The sequence below is a fragment of the Orcinus orca genome, chromosome 7, assembly GCF_937001465.1.
Source record: "Orcinus orca chromosome 7, mOrcOrc1.1, whole genome shotgun sequence".
NCBI lineage: Eukaryota > Metazoa > Chordata > Mammalia > Artiodactyla > Delphinidae > Orcinus > Orcinus orca.
In genome coordinates, this window is record NC_064565.1 from 98,305,183 (window position 1) to 98,320,229 (window position 15,047).

Sequence of the window (15,047 nt, forward strand, 5' to 3'; positions counted from 1 at the left end):
GCAGGCGGACTCTCAACCACTGCGCCACCAGGGAAGCCCCAGATAAACATTTTTTACCCAACATTTCACAAGTCCAAGGCCCAACACTACCATATTTCTTTCTCAAAACGGAAGATATTAAGGATGTATTCATTTGAAAGGTTGTTACTCCCTGATTAAATATTGTCTCATCACACACCTGCTGAATTCAAATAGCAACTACCAAACTCAGTACAAATTATAACACTTTTTATAATGCATATACTGTGAAATCATAGAAAGAAGCAACTTTGTTCAGTATCTCTGAACCTCTTACAGGCAAAGCCAACCACTGGCTGCTTCTTTCAACTAATGATTCAAAGTGTAGACCATAAATCTCAAAATCAGACCCACAAGTAGAATGACTATGTAGTGTATTGTCCAAGTGAGAACACTTCTGAGAGCGAAGGGGATAACTAGATAGAACAGCAGGACTGCCACAGAAAAATAGGACATCTGGTCACTTTGACCATAAGAATTTATGGTTTCCTATTAAAAAAAAAAAAATTTGGTTTCCGGTTGTTGTCAAGTACCCACCAATTTTCTACAGATGTCTTATCAAAAATGCAGCCATTCTTTCATTTTACAGGAAGTTGTTTGTTTTCTTTAAAGCAACTGCAAATGGGAATCATTAGGTTGGCTGTCTGCAGACAATTAAGTATTCCCAACGTTTCCATCAAAAAACACCTGCTAAGTTTGATAATCCTAAGAAGGTAATGCTACTTAACTAATAAACACATATCAAGTCATTATATTCAGAGGGCGTAATGAGGCACGAGCAAACAGGAGAAGTAAAGCTTTTAAAGAACGAACATCTTTTGTGCTTGGTTTATTATACTAACCCTAGGACCTGTAGGTATTTACACCATTATTATCCAATTACCTCTGTACACATACCATATATCAATAAAAACAGTTTTCCACACTTCTTGAAAGATCAAAAGTATCACACTGCACATTTTAATAGATATGAACATTAAAGTGAAACTGAGCTTTCAGAAAGAGTGCTAAAAACAGAGCACACCCACAATGTTATACTCAAGATATCGAAAATGGGGCTCACTGACATTATAAAACCCATCACTTTCTAAAAACCCAGAATATCTGATTTTTCTATCACACTACATAGAACACGGTGATAAAAATATGACTTGTGATGTGCCAGCCACTTCTGTGATTCTGGCAGTTCAGATGACCCTTACTACAATGCGTATGCTGGTCCTGTAATTTTTGTTCATTACTTGACCTACCAAACCTAACCCCTGATCTCGAATCAAGTGTGCTGAATTCTACTTCATTACGAGCTCTGCCTCTAAGATCCCAAAAGTGGTGTGATCTCACTCCCTCCTATCATAATATCCCGCTTCTCTTTTATCCCATCACCCTGACCAAACCTCCATATTCAGGTTGTTTTCCACATGGAAAGACTTCCATTCAGTATTAGCTCCTTGGATTCCCTACCAGCCCAGGCCACAGAGCTAACTTGTTCTGGGCCATCTTCACCACCACCCTAATTCTACTAACCTCTTAGACACTCAAGGATGCCAATCTATTGATACAATGCTAGACAGGCTCCCCAGTCCACTCCCGTGCCTGCTCTCAGGCTCTGAATAACCATTACAAAAAGACTGGAAGATATACAAACTTGTCTCTATAAACTCATTTGGTAGTTTCCTCACCTTTGTATCTCTACCAAAGTGATGTAGTAGACGTTCTGTGGGTAAACAAATGAATAGACGGCTATACAAAACAATCCCCAGGCTCTAAATCCCATTAACCTTACTGAAGGCAAGCAGTGTGAGCTTTTCACCACCAGACTCATTCCTACCTCTCCACCCATAATCTTACCCCTCCCTCCAGGCTCAGAGGAAAAGAACTCCTTCAGTCATTCTTCCTTCGTAAAATGTGCTGCTCTATTGTCCTTAGATCCCTTAACTTCTCTGCTTTCTAACAGTCTATTCTCATCACTACAGTCACCTTTCATCTTCTATCTGTATCTAAACATGCAAAGGTAATCTCTCCTGCAAACTAAAACAAACAAAAAACCTTTTAGACCAGCAGTCCCCAACCTTTTTGGCATCAGGGACTGGTTTCATGGAAGACAATTTTTCCATGGACGGGGGGCGGGGTGGGCACGGCAGGACAGAATCAGGCAGTAATGCCAGGGATGGTTCAGGTGATAACGCAGGCGATGGGGAGCGAGGCAGATGAAGACTTGCTCCTGCTGTGCGGCCTGGCTCCTAACAGGCCATGGACCAGGGCTTGGGGACCCCAGCGTTATACCGTGCCCCCCACTGTACGGTCTGCCCCAACTCCTCCCTTTCTTGCTGATGTAAGTTCTGGTAAGTCCTCTGTAGGTGCTCTGTACCAGCTAACTCCATCTCCTTTCCTTCCTAGCTTTAATTCCCACCACTCTGCTCAAACTGCTCACCAAAGCATCTTTTGGTCCTCTTTCTCCCTGACCCTCTGTGAAATAACATCGACCTCACCTGTTTTCCTAAAACCTTCCCTTCCACTGAGTTTTAATTTCCTTATAGCACATTTATGTGCTGATTTCAGCTCGTTCTTAGCTGCTTCTTTTCCCATCTCTCCATGCAGGTTTACCCCCAGGATGCAGTCCACAGCCTTCTGGCTTTCTCTGCCAATACCTGACTCAGTGCCTTGATTCTATTTCTAAACTTAAATTTCCATCCTAAGATGACTCTGTACCCCTTGATCTATAGTTCTTACCCTTCACCCTAGCAACAAGATGCTACAGTGCAAGTAGCAATGAATCTAGTACTACAAATAATTGATCAACTGTACTAATTATTCTAATTAGTGACCTAGAAAATACTTTTTATTGCTGTTAATAGATGAGAAAAGACACTGGGAGAGTGAATGAAAAGTATGTGCACACATGTGCTGGGAGAAGGAGCAGAGAGAGGAGTGTTATAGCCAAAGCTGGGAGACGGTAGTGCCAAGTTCAAAAGAATTTTAATGGAAGAGCTCAAAGAATAGATACACTGCACAGAGGGTGGCACAAATCTTTGTCAAAGCGAGACTTTCTGAAAATGTCTAGAGCTTAGCTGAGAAGACACTCTGGAATAAAAGAATTCTTATTACAACCAGACAGTATCTATCAAAATTTTAAATGTACCAAACTTTAACTCAACTATCCTACTACAAGGAATTTATTCTTCAGATAATCTCAGATGCTTGAAAAATTGAAATTTCAAAACACTAAAGATATCTATCTAAACAAAATACCAAAAGCTTCCAGGAACTAAGAAATAATAAAATGTCAGATACATATGTGTGTGTGTGTGTGTGTGTATAAATATATATATATATATAATTTTTTTTTAAGGATTCAGAATAGCGTAAGACATCTCACGGGTGACAAGGAAAAAACATTTGGCCTTCACAGTAATGAATGAAAATTATTTTGTACTTTGAATTCTATATCCAGTCATCTTCCATAGTAGAAAGTTGATCATTGGTAATAAAAAAAAAAAAAAACTCACCCTTTCAGAGTAGGAAGTTAACAAAAAATGTCTAAAATGGAAAAAAAAATCTAGAACTAGCAATAGAAACACATTTCGTAATCTGGAAATTAAAGAATAAAAAGAGATGAAAGAGGTTGTATCTGGAGTATAGAACTCAAGGGTGATAAGGGATGAGGCAAAATAATGTTTTCATTATAATATTTGTCCTATTGACTTTGTCAACTGTGTTCACGTATAATTCTAATAAAAAATTTTTAATGTAAAGGCACATGGACAAGGATATTCACTCCAGCATAAGTCTTGTGTTTATTACAGCACAAGACTGGAAACGATCTAAATTTCTACCAAGGAAATGGTTAAATAAATCATGATACATCTACCTGATGACCGGTACCCTCTCATCTGAGGTACAAACATAGAGAACCTCTTAAAGGATACACAAGAAACTGATCAGAGTGGGTTCTTCGAGAAGATTCAGACATACCTGTCATTCATTTAACAAATATTTAATAACCGTATAGCATGTTATTTTAATTCTTTGGCATATACATGTATTACTTTCAATTTTTAAAACCTTAAAAAGTTCTTCACAGTCCGGTTACTCCAAAGCCAGGCAACCTTTGTTCTCACTGCTCCTCAACAAAAACTGCTCTTATCAGGCCAGTCAGTGTCTGTAACATTTATCAAACACCTTATGACCAATTCCAAGTCTAGTACTGCTCAGACTGTCCCCAGCCTAGAATATACTTCCTCCTCCCACAAAACTATTCAAGCCGAACACATTTTCCAAATACCATCCAGGATGATACGATAAAAATGACACTAAACAAAGAAGCACAATTTCTTGGAATTTAGTTTCCATGCCATCACTCGTGCAGAATCTGTACCCTGCAGCAGACACATATAAAGGACACAAAATTGACTGCATTACAGTCTTTCCTAAGGGGCTTACAATCTAGCTGGGTAGTTTTATAAGCCAAGTTAACATACGACTTAAGTACAAAATGCTCTAAAGTTCCAGAGATGGCATCAAGCTGGGGCTCTGGAAATCAATGTTGAAAACTAAGTATTTTGTATTTTATCTGCCCGATTCTTTCTTTTCTTCTTCTTTTTTTTTTTTTAAGTCTCCAAATAGATTGTAGTCCTACAGACAAGAGATCCTGACTTTCAATTCTTCAGAGCTCCCCAACACACCATTACCTACCTAGCATGGTGCTATGCGAACAGCAGGATTTCAATAAATCCTTAGTGAACGAACTAAGTGGAAGACTACATACAAAATGCATTTATATTAACAATTCTATTTTATCCTTACCCTATTTTTTGTTTGATATACATATATATTAGAAGGAAAAAAATCCAGAAGAATAACAAAAGACATTTGCATAGTAACAGGACTTCGGAACCTTGAAAATTCAGCTACTTTATTTTTTTCCATCTGCAGTCATACTTCTGTTACTTTATATGTAGTTCATTTGGAAAGACCGGTACAGTCAGAGAATTATAACTTAGGGAAGAACTAAATAGGGAAAACAAACTTTTTTTTTTCTTTTTAAAGGTCCTATTGAGAGAAAATTTTCTTTGCAAAGAAGAAAAGGAAAGTAAATTCAGTTGAGATTACAATACAGAGGCAGACCTATTTCTTAACTGAATGACTCCCTAAGCTTCCATGAGACATCAACTGCTATTTAATATTAGACAAGATAGCTACTACAACGCTCTTGCGTTTTAGAAAATTCCCATGCTATTTTTAGGTGTGGACCAACACATTTAACACCAAAATGCAGAGGCTCCCCAAGCCAATTAAACAATTGGCTTTATTTTTCTTGAGGAGAATAAATAAAATTGTTAACAAGTCAGGGATATGGAATAATGACATGAAAGCATCTTATTCTGTATAGTTATTCTGTATGCCATATTAAAGTAAATCATATGAGAAAAACAGTAACTCATGTCTAATTGTTCAGTGTCAATAAATACTGAATAAATCAATGAGTCAAATATCCCCAAAATCAAAGGGGTAATAGAATTCTATCTATTAATGACTATAATAGAATCTACTATTAGGAGACAGATAAGCCACAGAGAATATCATGTATACCCAGCTCAAACAGTTTAGGTTATTTTGTCTTCTATATTCCCTTTCCTCCAAAGCAAAACAGTATCTAAGTAATTGCTGATATTCCTGTCCTTAAAGCATCACTTCCTCCACCCGATGTTCAAATATTGAGTTTCCAGGCTCAGACATAGGCATTCACCTTTATACCCTCTTCCCAGCCCACTTCCAGAAGTATGCCTTCAATTGCCACATATACGTAGATAACTTTCAAATTTGCCCTCCACCCTGAAAACTGTCCTCTGGGCCCCCAGACCTGCATAACAGTAACTTCACTTGTAATTCCATCTCCTCTGCTATGGAGGACAGTACTAAAGGATGCTCAATGTGTCTGCCTGGTAAGTCTCCCTGGCAGTCCCAAGCCCTATATAACACCAGGCATGTGTAGCCTGTAACAGGACTGTGCATGTCGTGGTTCTAGCTCTAAATCCCAGGGGGAAAGACCTGCACCTTCTACATCTCCCCTGAAACTTTAGTCACTGTTTACTACCAGGAACCTGTGGAGGATTCTTGGCAATTCAAATGAATTAACCAGGTCCTCTGGTATTTCCACCTGCAATGTGACCCTAACTTAACCTAAATTTTCATGTCTTAATTTAACAAACACTAAGAAACTATGTGTCCAGCACTGTGACTGCAAATGTGAACCTGTCTTTATGAAATGTGCAGTATAACTGAAGGAGACAGGTGTCAATCAAAGAATAAAAATACCACAAAAGTAAATAAATCCCATAATTTGGAGGGACATATGATACGTGAACACTAATGATTTGTGCCCTTTTCTATGTGTATGTCAAACTTCACTAAAAAGTTTTGTTTTTGTTTTTGTTTTTTGCGGTACGCGGGCCTCTCACTGCCGTGGCCCCTTCCGTTGCGGAGCACAGGCTCCGGATGCGCAGGCTCAGCGGCCATGGCTCACCGGCCCAGCCGCTCCGCGGCACGTGGGATCTTCCCGGACCGGGGCACGAACCCGTGTCCCCTGCATCGGCAGGCGGACTCTCAACCACTGCGCCACCAGGGAAGCCCTAAAACGTTTTAAACAATGTTTTGCATCCAAAAGACACTAATAATTCCAGAGTCTGTGAATTGGACAGAGCCTGAAAGATCAATTCATCCATTTTCCTCATTTTACATATGAGGACACCGGCGTCCCAGGAAAGTTACACAAATTGCTCTCCTCGGGTAGTAACTATGTGAAACAATATTAAGCTTCTAATCCCTAGGATCTGACCTTGTCTTTAACACTGCCCACCTGACTCACTCCCCCTCTATTCTACATACTTTTTAGCATATTTTTATTTGCTATAATCCTCTACCCGGCTCACCTATAAAAATCTCTCCAAGCCCCAATTCAAAAGTCCAGGAATCTTTCCTCCACTGATCCCACCCAAGTACTCTTCTCTGCATCCCCTTGGCCTTCATCCTAATTTACCCTGAACTGTGTGTACACTTCATCCCTTATAACTAAGGACAGCGCCTTAAGGGTAGAAAGCCTCACTGCATCACCACTTACCCAACTTACAGTGCCTCAGGGATTGTTTCCTAACAATGAAGGGAGTAATCATCCCATCAAAGGATGAATGGCCTATAAGAATGCCTCTCAACATTCCAAACTAATGAAGAAAGACAAAGGCTAATGCTGGAGTCAGGGAATCTACCCTTTATTTTACAAGCATTCATATAGCACTTAGAACATAACACACACTGCTCTGAGTACCTTACAAATTAACTCATTTAATTCCCCTAACAAACTTAAAAAGTAGAAACTACTACTAACTCATCGGCAGGTCAAGAAAAGGAAGCATACAAAGATGAAATAATTTGTCCAAAATCACTGAGCCAGGATTTGAAGCCAGGGTCCAAAATCCATTCTCTTAACCACTAAGCTATGCAGCCTCAAAATAGGAGAGAAAACAATCTCAATCACCTTTACTAAAACGACAAGAGATAATTTAGAAAAATAAAATCACCTATCTTAAAAATCACAAGACTGTTTTTTGACTTTTTACTAAAAGTTGATTAAAAAATCACTAGAGGGCTTCCCTGGTGGTGCAGTGGTTGAGAGTGCGCCTGCCAATGCAGGGGACACTGGTTCGTGCCCTGGTCCGGGAAGATCCCACATGCCGCGGAGCGGCTGGGCCCGTGAGCCACGGCCGCTAAGCCTGTGCGTCTGGAGCCTGTGCTCCGCAACAGGAGAGGCCACAACAGTGAGAGGCCCGCGTACCACAAAAAAAAAAAAGAAGAAAAGAAAAATAAAAGAAAAAAATCACTAGAACAACAAGGTCCTATAGTATAGCACAGAGAATATTCAATATCCTGTAATAAACCATAATGGAAAACAATATAAGAAAATGTACATATATGTATAACTGAATCACTTTGCTGTACACCAGAAGCTAACACAACATTGTAAATCAACTACAATTTTAAGTCACTAGAGGACTTCCCTAGTGGTGCAGTGGTTAAGAATCCACCTGCCAATGCAGGGGACACGGGTCTGATCCCTGGTCCAGAAGATTCCACATGCCGCGGAGCAACTAAGCCCGTGCGCCACAACTGCTGAGCCTGCGCGCCTAGAGCCCATGCTCTGCAACAAAAGAGGCCACTGCAATGAGAAGCCCGTGCGCCACAACGAAGAGTAGCCCCCGCTCACCACAACTAGAGGAAGCCCACGCGCAGCAAGGAGGACCCAATGCAGCCAAAAATAAATAAATAAATAAAATGAAAATAATAATAAAAAATAAATAAAAGTCACCAGAACTCCGAATTAAAATTGTGGTAGATGCTAAACCCCAGCCCCCACCAAAAAACAGATCAAGAGGTATCTAGTTATTTAAATTCCCAAAACAGTGTCATAAGACACCTGGGCTTTTTCACTACAGCTCCCATTTCCTGCTTCCTTTAGGAACCCATTATTCTCATGCTTCCTGTCTCATTTTCCCAAATCTTTAAATAGCTTCTATCTCGTTGTGAGGCTTGGACCTAACACATATGTCACATCTGGCCTCTTGAACAATTTCATCAGCTTCACCTTGGAGTCATACTTATGTTAAAGGTGAAGAAAAGATGCTCTGTAATGTAGCCAATCCACCCTCACTCACAAGTAATGCTTGCCGCAAAACAGATCCAATATGCTACACAGGACAGGTGACAGCTGGGAGCACGAGATGGATGACAGCTGCAAGCTGAATGTGAGGGTAATTGGGGTAATCACTAGCCCACTGGGTAAAACTTTGAAGCTCTGTAAAAAGGACAGACACACTGACACACAATTTCAAATAATATGACACTGTTTTGAATGATGGGTAGCAAAAGCAAGAAGCAGGCCATCCTGAGTTGCTCCTTTGGAGTAATGATGTCAGGCAGCTACTAGGCAAAGCACAGGAGGGAAGAATGCGTTGGTTTTTTCCTATGCTTTACTCACTACAGACAGTGCCAAACATGCAGTGACAGGGAGAGGAACACTAATCATTTCTAAACACTAAACCCCACGTGACATTAAATTTTACACCAAAAAGGATTTTTAACCTTAAGATGTTTTACCTGTTAAAACAGTTTTGCAAACTACTGTCTATGCACCAAATCAAGCCAGTAGCCTGTTTTTGTAAAGCCCTTGAGGTAAGAATTATTTTTTTATGTTTTTAAGGGTTGTAAAAAAAAAAAAGAACAGACACTGTTTGTGACAGCAAAGCCTAAAATATATACTATATGACCCTTAACAGAGAAAGTTTGCAGAGCCCTATGTTAAAATATGCACCAAAAGAAACAGCTGAGATTTAGTTAATCCATCCGTGGTTCGTATATTAATTTTTTTTTTTTTATTAATCACTGGAGGGGATTCCCTGGCAGGCCAATAGTTAGGACTCCTCGCATTCACTGCCAAGGGCCTGGATTCAATCCCTGGTTGGGGGACTAAGATCCCACAAGCCGCATGGCGAGCTGCGGACCAAAAAAAAAAAATGTTTTTTCATGAATAAACAAATCACTGGAGTTCAGTATCATTAACCATCCACGACGGGTTGTATTAAAAGTCTGGACCTAGTTACTGATGTCTACTTTCAGTCTTTTGGCTCCTACTGTCTGCTCACTTCAGTTAGAAACTGGAAAAATACTGGTAGGGGATAAAAGTGAAACTGGCTTTATTAGATTTCAGGACAACCTATAGATTATTCCTCTTTTATTCCTCTTTTGTCTCCCCCAAACCATTCAGCAAGCAGACTGTATTTTTGTATTTTCATAAAACACCTGCTGTTAATCACTTATTCTATAACAATCACCACATTCACCACTTTACATGTATAATTTCATTTAGTTTCTTCCCTCCCATAGAATGTTAGCTTCATAAGGGTTGGGGTTTCTGTCTGCTTTGCTTACTAATGAATCTCCAATGCCTAGAGTAGTCTGGCACTTGGTAGGTGTTCAATAATATATTTTTTTATTATTAATGAATCCTCACAGGAGGATGAGCTGAGCACCATCGTCACTCAGATAAGGAAACTGAGGCACAGAGATGTTGAATGACTAGGGCCATTCAGCAGTATCAAAGCTGGAACCTGACCCCAGCAGTCTGACTCTACGGTCCAAGTGAGGCATCACGCTGCCGCCCTAGTGCCTTCCGTACAGAAATGTGCCATCTGAATGTCTAACTTTCGTTGACTTATGAAGGTGTGACTACAATTGCTTATAGCAACCAGCAGAGCCAGTTTTAAATTTTTTAGTCTCTGATGGATGACCCTTGTGCTATGGGAAAACACACACAACATCAGAATGTCTTCATGTACAAAAGTGCCACTTTTCTAAGGAGGGTAATGATGTCATTTTGTCACAAGGTTTAAAGATTTTGTAAAACAAAATATAAGTGCGAAACTCTGACAGTTACGTCCTTTCCATTTTTAAAGAGAGAGTTGCTATGTTACTTATGCTTTACGTACAACAAAGTTCTGCAAGTTGGACATCAGAGGGGGGAAAAAAAATCAAAACAAAGTCCCAAAAAAGAAATAGGGTAGAACAGCTACAAGCAGAGAGAAAACCTGCCAGAGTGATACGGATGCAGAAATACTGAGCTGTGCACACAGCAGGCGCTCAATAAACGCTTTTGGAAGAAATGAAAAGTGAGATAAGCCCTTCTTGGGTTTTATAAACCTTCTTTATTTCTATACTAGGAGGAGCTACAGGAAAAGAAGAAGCAAGGAGTACCAGTCAAGAAAGTGATGTCTTCAGATGGAACGAAAACTTTGAACTTAAAGGATTCCCATGGTGTAACAGCATGAAGGAAAATAAGCAAAAATAATAAACAGCATCTCTTAAGAGCTGGAACCCCAAGCCATACAGTCTTTGATCAAACCAAGGAAATGTGATATTGAAAGAGAAACTGGCGATGTCCATCACCCCGCCATCTTCAATCTACCCCTCAAAAAAGTCCCCAAAACTCTCCTCCCTCCCCAAACAAGGCTGCGACGGAGAAAAGGTCAACGGGGCCAGCTCAGCAAACGGTGACAGCTGCTTCTAATTTAGTGGGCCTCTTCAAACCTAACAGCCCTCGGCCTAAGGTTCTGGTATTACCCTGGTCACAAGAATCACGGGCCCGGTAAACAGTGCAGATGCCTCAGCACTACAGATTCAAACTCTGGAGGCGGGAACAGGGATCCGCATCTTTAGCCACGCCTCTACACTCTCAGGCCCGCTAAAGTTTGAAAACTACCATCTTAGTTGGGTTTGGTGCAAGAAAGGCTAGAAAGCCGCCCAGAAAGGGTTGAATGGGGGCCCGGAGTGGGGATAAATAACACCAGATCCCTGGTACTAACTCTGCTCGGCGGCCCAACTGCTGGGGGGAGGTGGGGAGACGGGAATGAACGGAGGAAACCGGAGGTTTGAAAAGACGCCTGCCCCCCGCCGAGGCCCTCCCGGCAGCCCCCTCGAGGGTCGATCTTTACCAACGCGAGCAGCGCAGCAGCTTCTCCAGCCGGTAGAGCGCGGCGCGGCTGTGGGCCCAGGGGCCGCGACCAGCCGGCTCCATGGCGGGCGCAGGATGAGGCTCGTTCCCGGAGCGGACCCTCGGCTGCCTGTTCCCCTGCATCGCCCCGCCCTCGCGGAGAAGCCTCCTGGGAGAGCGGGAGGCTGGGCGAACTCGGGCAACCACCCAGACAGCGCAAGCCTGCGACCTGACAGCCGGCCCCCTGCCCCAGCTGTTCCCACTTCTGTGCCTGCGGGACGCCTAGGGCACCAGGCGCGCGGGGTGGGCGGGGCATGGCCAAAACGCGCCAAAAGTCCTGGCGCGCGGGACGGGGGGCGGGGCCTCGGCGAGGGGCGGGGCGCGGCCTTGGTAGGACACCTGCTGTCGTTGGGAAAGGGGGCGGGGCCACAGGCTGCCCTGAGGCATAAAGGCAAGAAAGTGAGCAAGTCCTTGCTTTCCCATAGTGAGGATTCTAGGGCCCCTTAGCCGAATTTAATCAATGGAAAGTCACAAACCGAGAAACTTTTTAGTTGAGCATGGTCTGTGCCGTTTCGACTACTGCTGAGCTTGGAAACGCTTTGCTTGTAACACTGACACTCTTTTAATTCCTAAGAAGGTAACTTTCTTTTCTCTCCCCACCCCCATCCCCGGCTTTTCATTGATGGCCATATATACAGATAAACCTACTACGCACCCCTTCACCCTCCCCATCCAGTCCGCTGCCAAACCCTTGCATTTTTTTCCCCTTACTCTCAAATCTTCCCACTTCTGTCTTCACAACAGGCCCAGTTGTATCATTTTCACCTGGAGTGTTCCCATAGCCTTCTAGCTGATAACCCGGTGTCCACCCAAGTCCCGCTCAGTCTTTAAGCTACACGGCAGCCATCTAAAACATTTCCAAATAAACACGTGGTTAGTAGACGCAGAACGAGTAAAACTAAATAAGGTCTTATAGGGTGTTTTACCTGACCTATGATAACACATGAAATTAACCAAATATATATAAATATATATATTTAACCTCACAGGTAGCCAAGAAGTTAATCCTTGATTTTTTTAAGCCATTGCTTACCCTTTGCAGAGAAATCAAACTCTAGGGAACTTAAAATGTTAAATGAACTTGGAGAGATGCTATGGTGTATAATGGAGTTAGTTGGAGACCTCAGGAGCAGGGAAGTCCTACTTCTAATCCCACTTCCTCCACTGAATAATTGTGTGATTTAAGTCAAGCCTTAAGTTCTCTGAGCATTTGTTTCCTTATCTGCAAAACGGGGATAATAGTATTTATCCTGTAGATTTCTGGGATTACAGTAAATGTAAAAGCACCTACATCATAAGTACTCAAAACTAATGTGAAGATGATCAGTACTGTGAATGCTTTACTTACCACAGCATGACACTGAATATTTTTATCAGATGCTTTTTTTTATTAGGGCATAATTTAACTGTGATCAGAGTAAATGAAAATTTCACATTTTGGTCAAATGCTTTGAGGACCAAACAATTGTTACTGGCCTGTTCCTACAGTGCTATTAAATGAATTATGATGCAGGTGCAATGACTTCTTTCTCCTATGAGTTTCCTCTTCCTTCTACCACTGCTCCATTACCTCTTCCCAAACTCACAAAATTCTTGGCAGCTGTTTCATGGTGGCCATAGTACACGTCAAGAGAATAAGCAAGCTTACTCTTCCATCTGCCACTTCCCCTTCCATTTGCTTCCTCCCAGCCCTGCAGTGCTACAGCTCAGGTGACTGATGCTTAGCTTTTAGTGGAGATGGGATATGTGGGGTTTTTTTTCTGCTTTTATTTATTTATTTTTTTGTGTGTGGTACGCGGGCCTCTCACTGTTGTGGCCTCTCCCGTTGCGGAGCACAGGCTCCGGACGCGCAGGCTCAGCGGCCATGGCTCACGGGCCCAGCCGCTCCGTGGCATGTGGGATCTTCCCGGACCGGGGCACGAACCCGTGTCCCCTGCATCGGCTGGCGGACTCTCAACCACTGTGCCACAAGGGAAGCCCGGGATATGTGTTTTTGAACCAACTCTTCCTCTCAGGCCTGGATCCTGAATTTCAAGAGCCAATTCTTTCTCCCATGTCCATTATGTGTGCAGGTGGAAGATGGGTGACCTACCCAGGATGAGGTACACCAACAGTGTGTGAAATCCTGAAATTCTGTTCCCAGAAAAAACTTCCCCAGGCAAATGAAGTCCAGCTATAGGGTCCTGGTAAAGCCTTAGCTTAGGGCATTAACAGTATCCCCTCTCCACTTTAAAAAGGGATAAATGGTATCTTATTTCCCTTTCCGTTTTCCTGCAAGGACCCCCTGAGTCCATCAAGTTTAGGTTTGTTGCTCCATTTCACTCCTAGTCTATCCTCCTCTCCTTCCAGTTAAGCAGTATTCCCCAGAACCTTAGAACCTTCAACCCTTCCAAGATTATTCATCCTACCCCAGTGTAACTCTCCAGTCCCAGGGGGGATTCTGAGGCATACAAATTGGCTTGCTTTAGCCCATTTACCCATTCTCTTTCCATGCCCTGCCCCAGATCACTTTGATTACCATCTGTAATTCTACTGTACTCCAAAGGCATCTCCAGCCTGCATCTCTTTCCCAACTTCAGGCTCAATATAACAGTTCGTTGAAAACAGTCTAAATGCTAATTTTTTTCTTCTGTTGTGTTGTGAAGTATTTTACAAGTAGTAAATCTTACTCATATTCACTTGGATAAACATATATAACAAGTAAAATGGGACAAGCGTAACACCCAGACTCTCAGCCCGTGGAATGTGAAGCTATCTCACAAATTCAGCACGTACACTAATTCTTCTCTGGCTTTGAATTATGGTGTCATGCAGTGAAATCGACCACCTCAATTCTTTTGAGTGCACTCTCTGACAGATATAAATTTTGTTTGCAAGGACCTCTACGAAACCTAGAGTTACCCCCAGAAAATGCAGTTTGAAAACAATTGATAAAGAACAATTGAATGTGGTAATTGATGGAGTGGAACAAACCTCCACAGCATCTAGGAGTGTGGTGTCTGCTCTCTGCATTTGACTGAGCTAGACTTCCTATGTGAAAATGCCATTAACCTAAGTTAAAGTCATAAGCTCTGTGCCATTTTTTCTGGAATCCAATGTGGCATAATGATTAAGTGCCATAGAGCTCTGGAGTCAAGCAGAACTGGGTTATAAACCGACCCCTGCCATTTCCTAGAATTGAGCCCATGGGCCCATTGTTTAACCTATCTTGGAACTTAGTTTCATCTTTTGTAAATGTCAGATTAATGTGTATCGGTCTCTCACAGGGTTGCTGTGAGAAAGGAATTACAAACTATGAAACTGTTCTAAACCAGGAATGCAGCACAACCAATGCAAATCCCTTCACAATGGACTGTCCTGAACTTTAATACATATATTGAAGCTTAAGTCACAGCGCACAACACATTTTCCCATCTTTAGAACTGGTTTTAGC

At 42.0% G+C, this 15,047-nt stretch overlaps 1 protein-coding gene across 1 annotated transcript in view; it reads right to left on the reverse strand.

Moving 5' to 3' along the window:
• The window catches only part of BARD1 (BRCA1 associated RING domain 1), an 84,371-nt gene extending 72,506 nt beyond the window's left edge, over nt 1–11,865 (reverse strand). Inside the window, exon 1 of the mRNA XM_004262755.3 lies at nt 11,556–11,865. Within this exon, the coding sequence (XP_004262803.1) occupies nt 11,556–11,698 (143 nt within the window). The 5' untranslated portion in view covers nt 11,699–11,865. The remainder of the gene's footprint in view (nt 1–11,555) is intronic.
• Nucleotides 11,866–15,047: the final 3,182 nt, after the last annotated feature.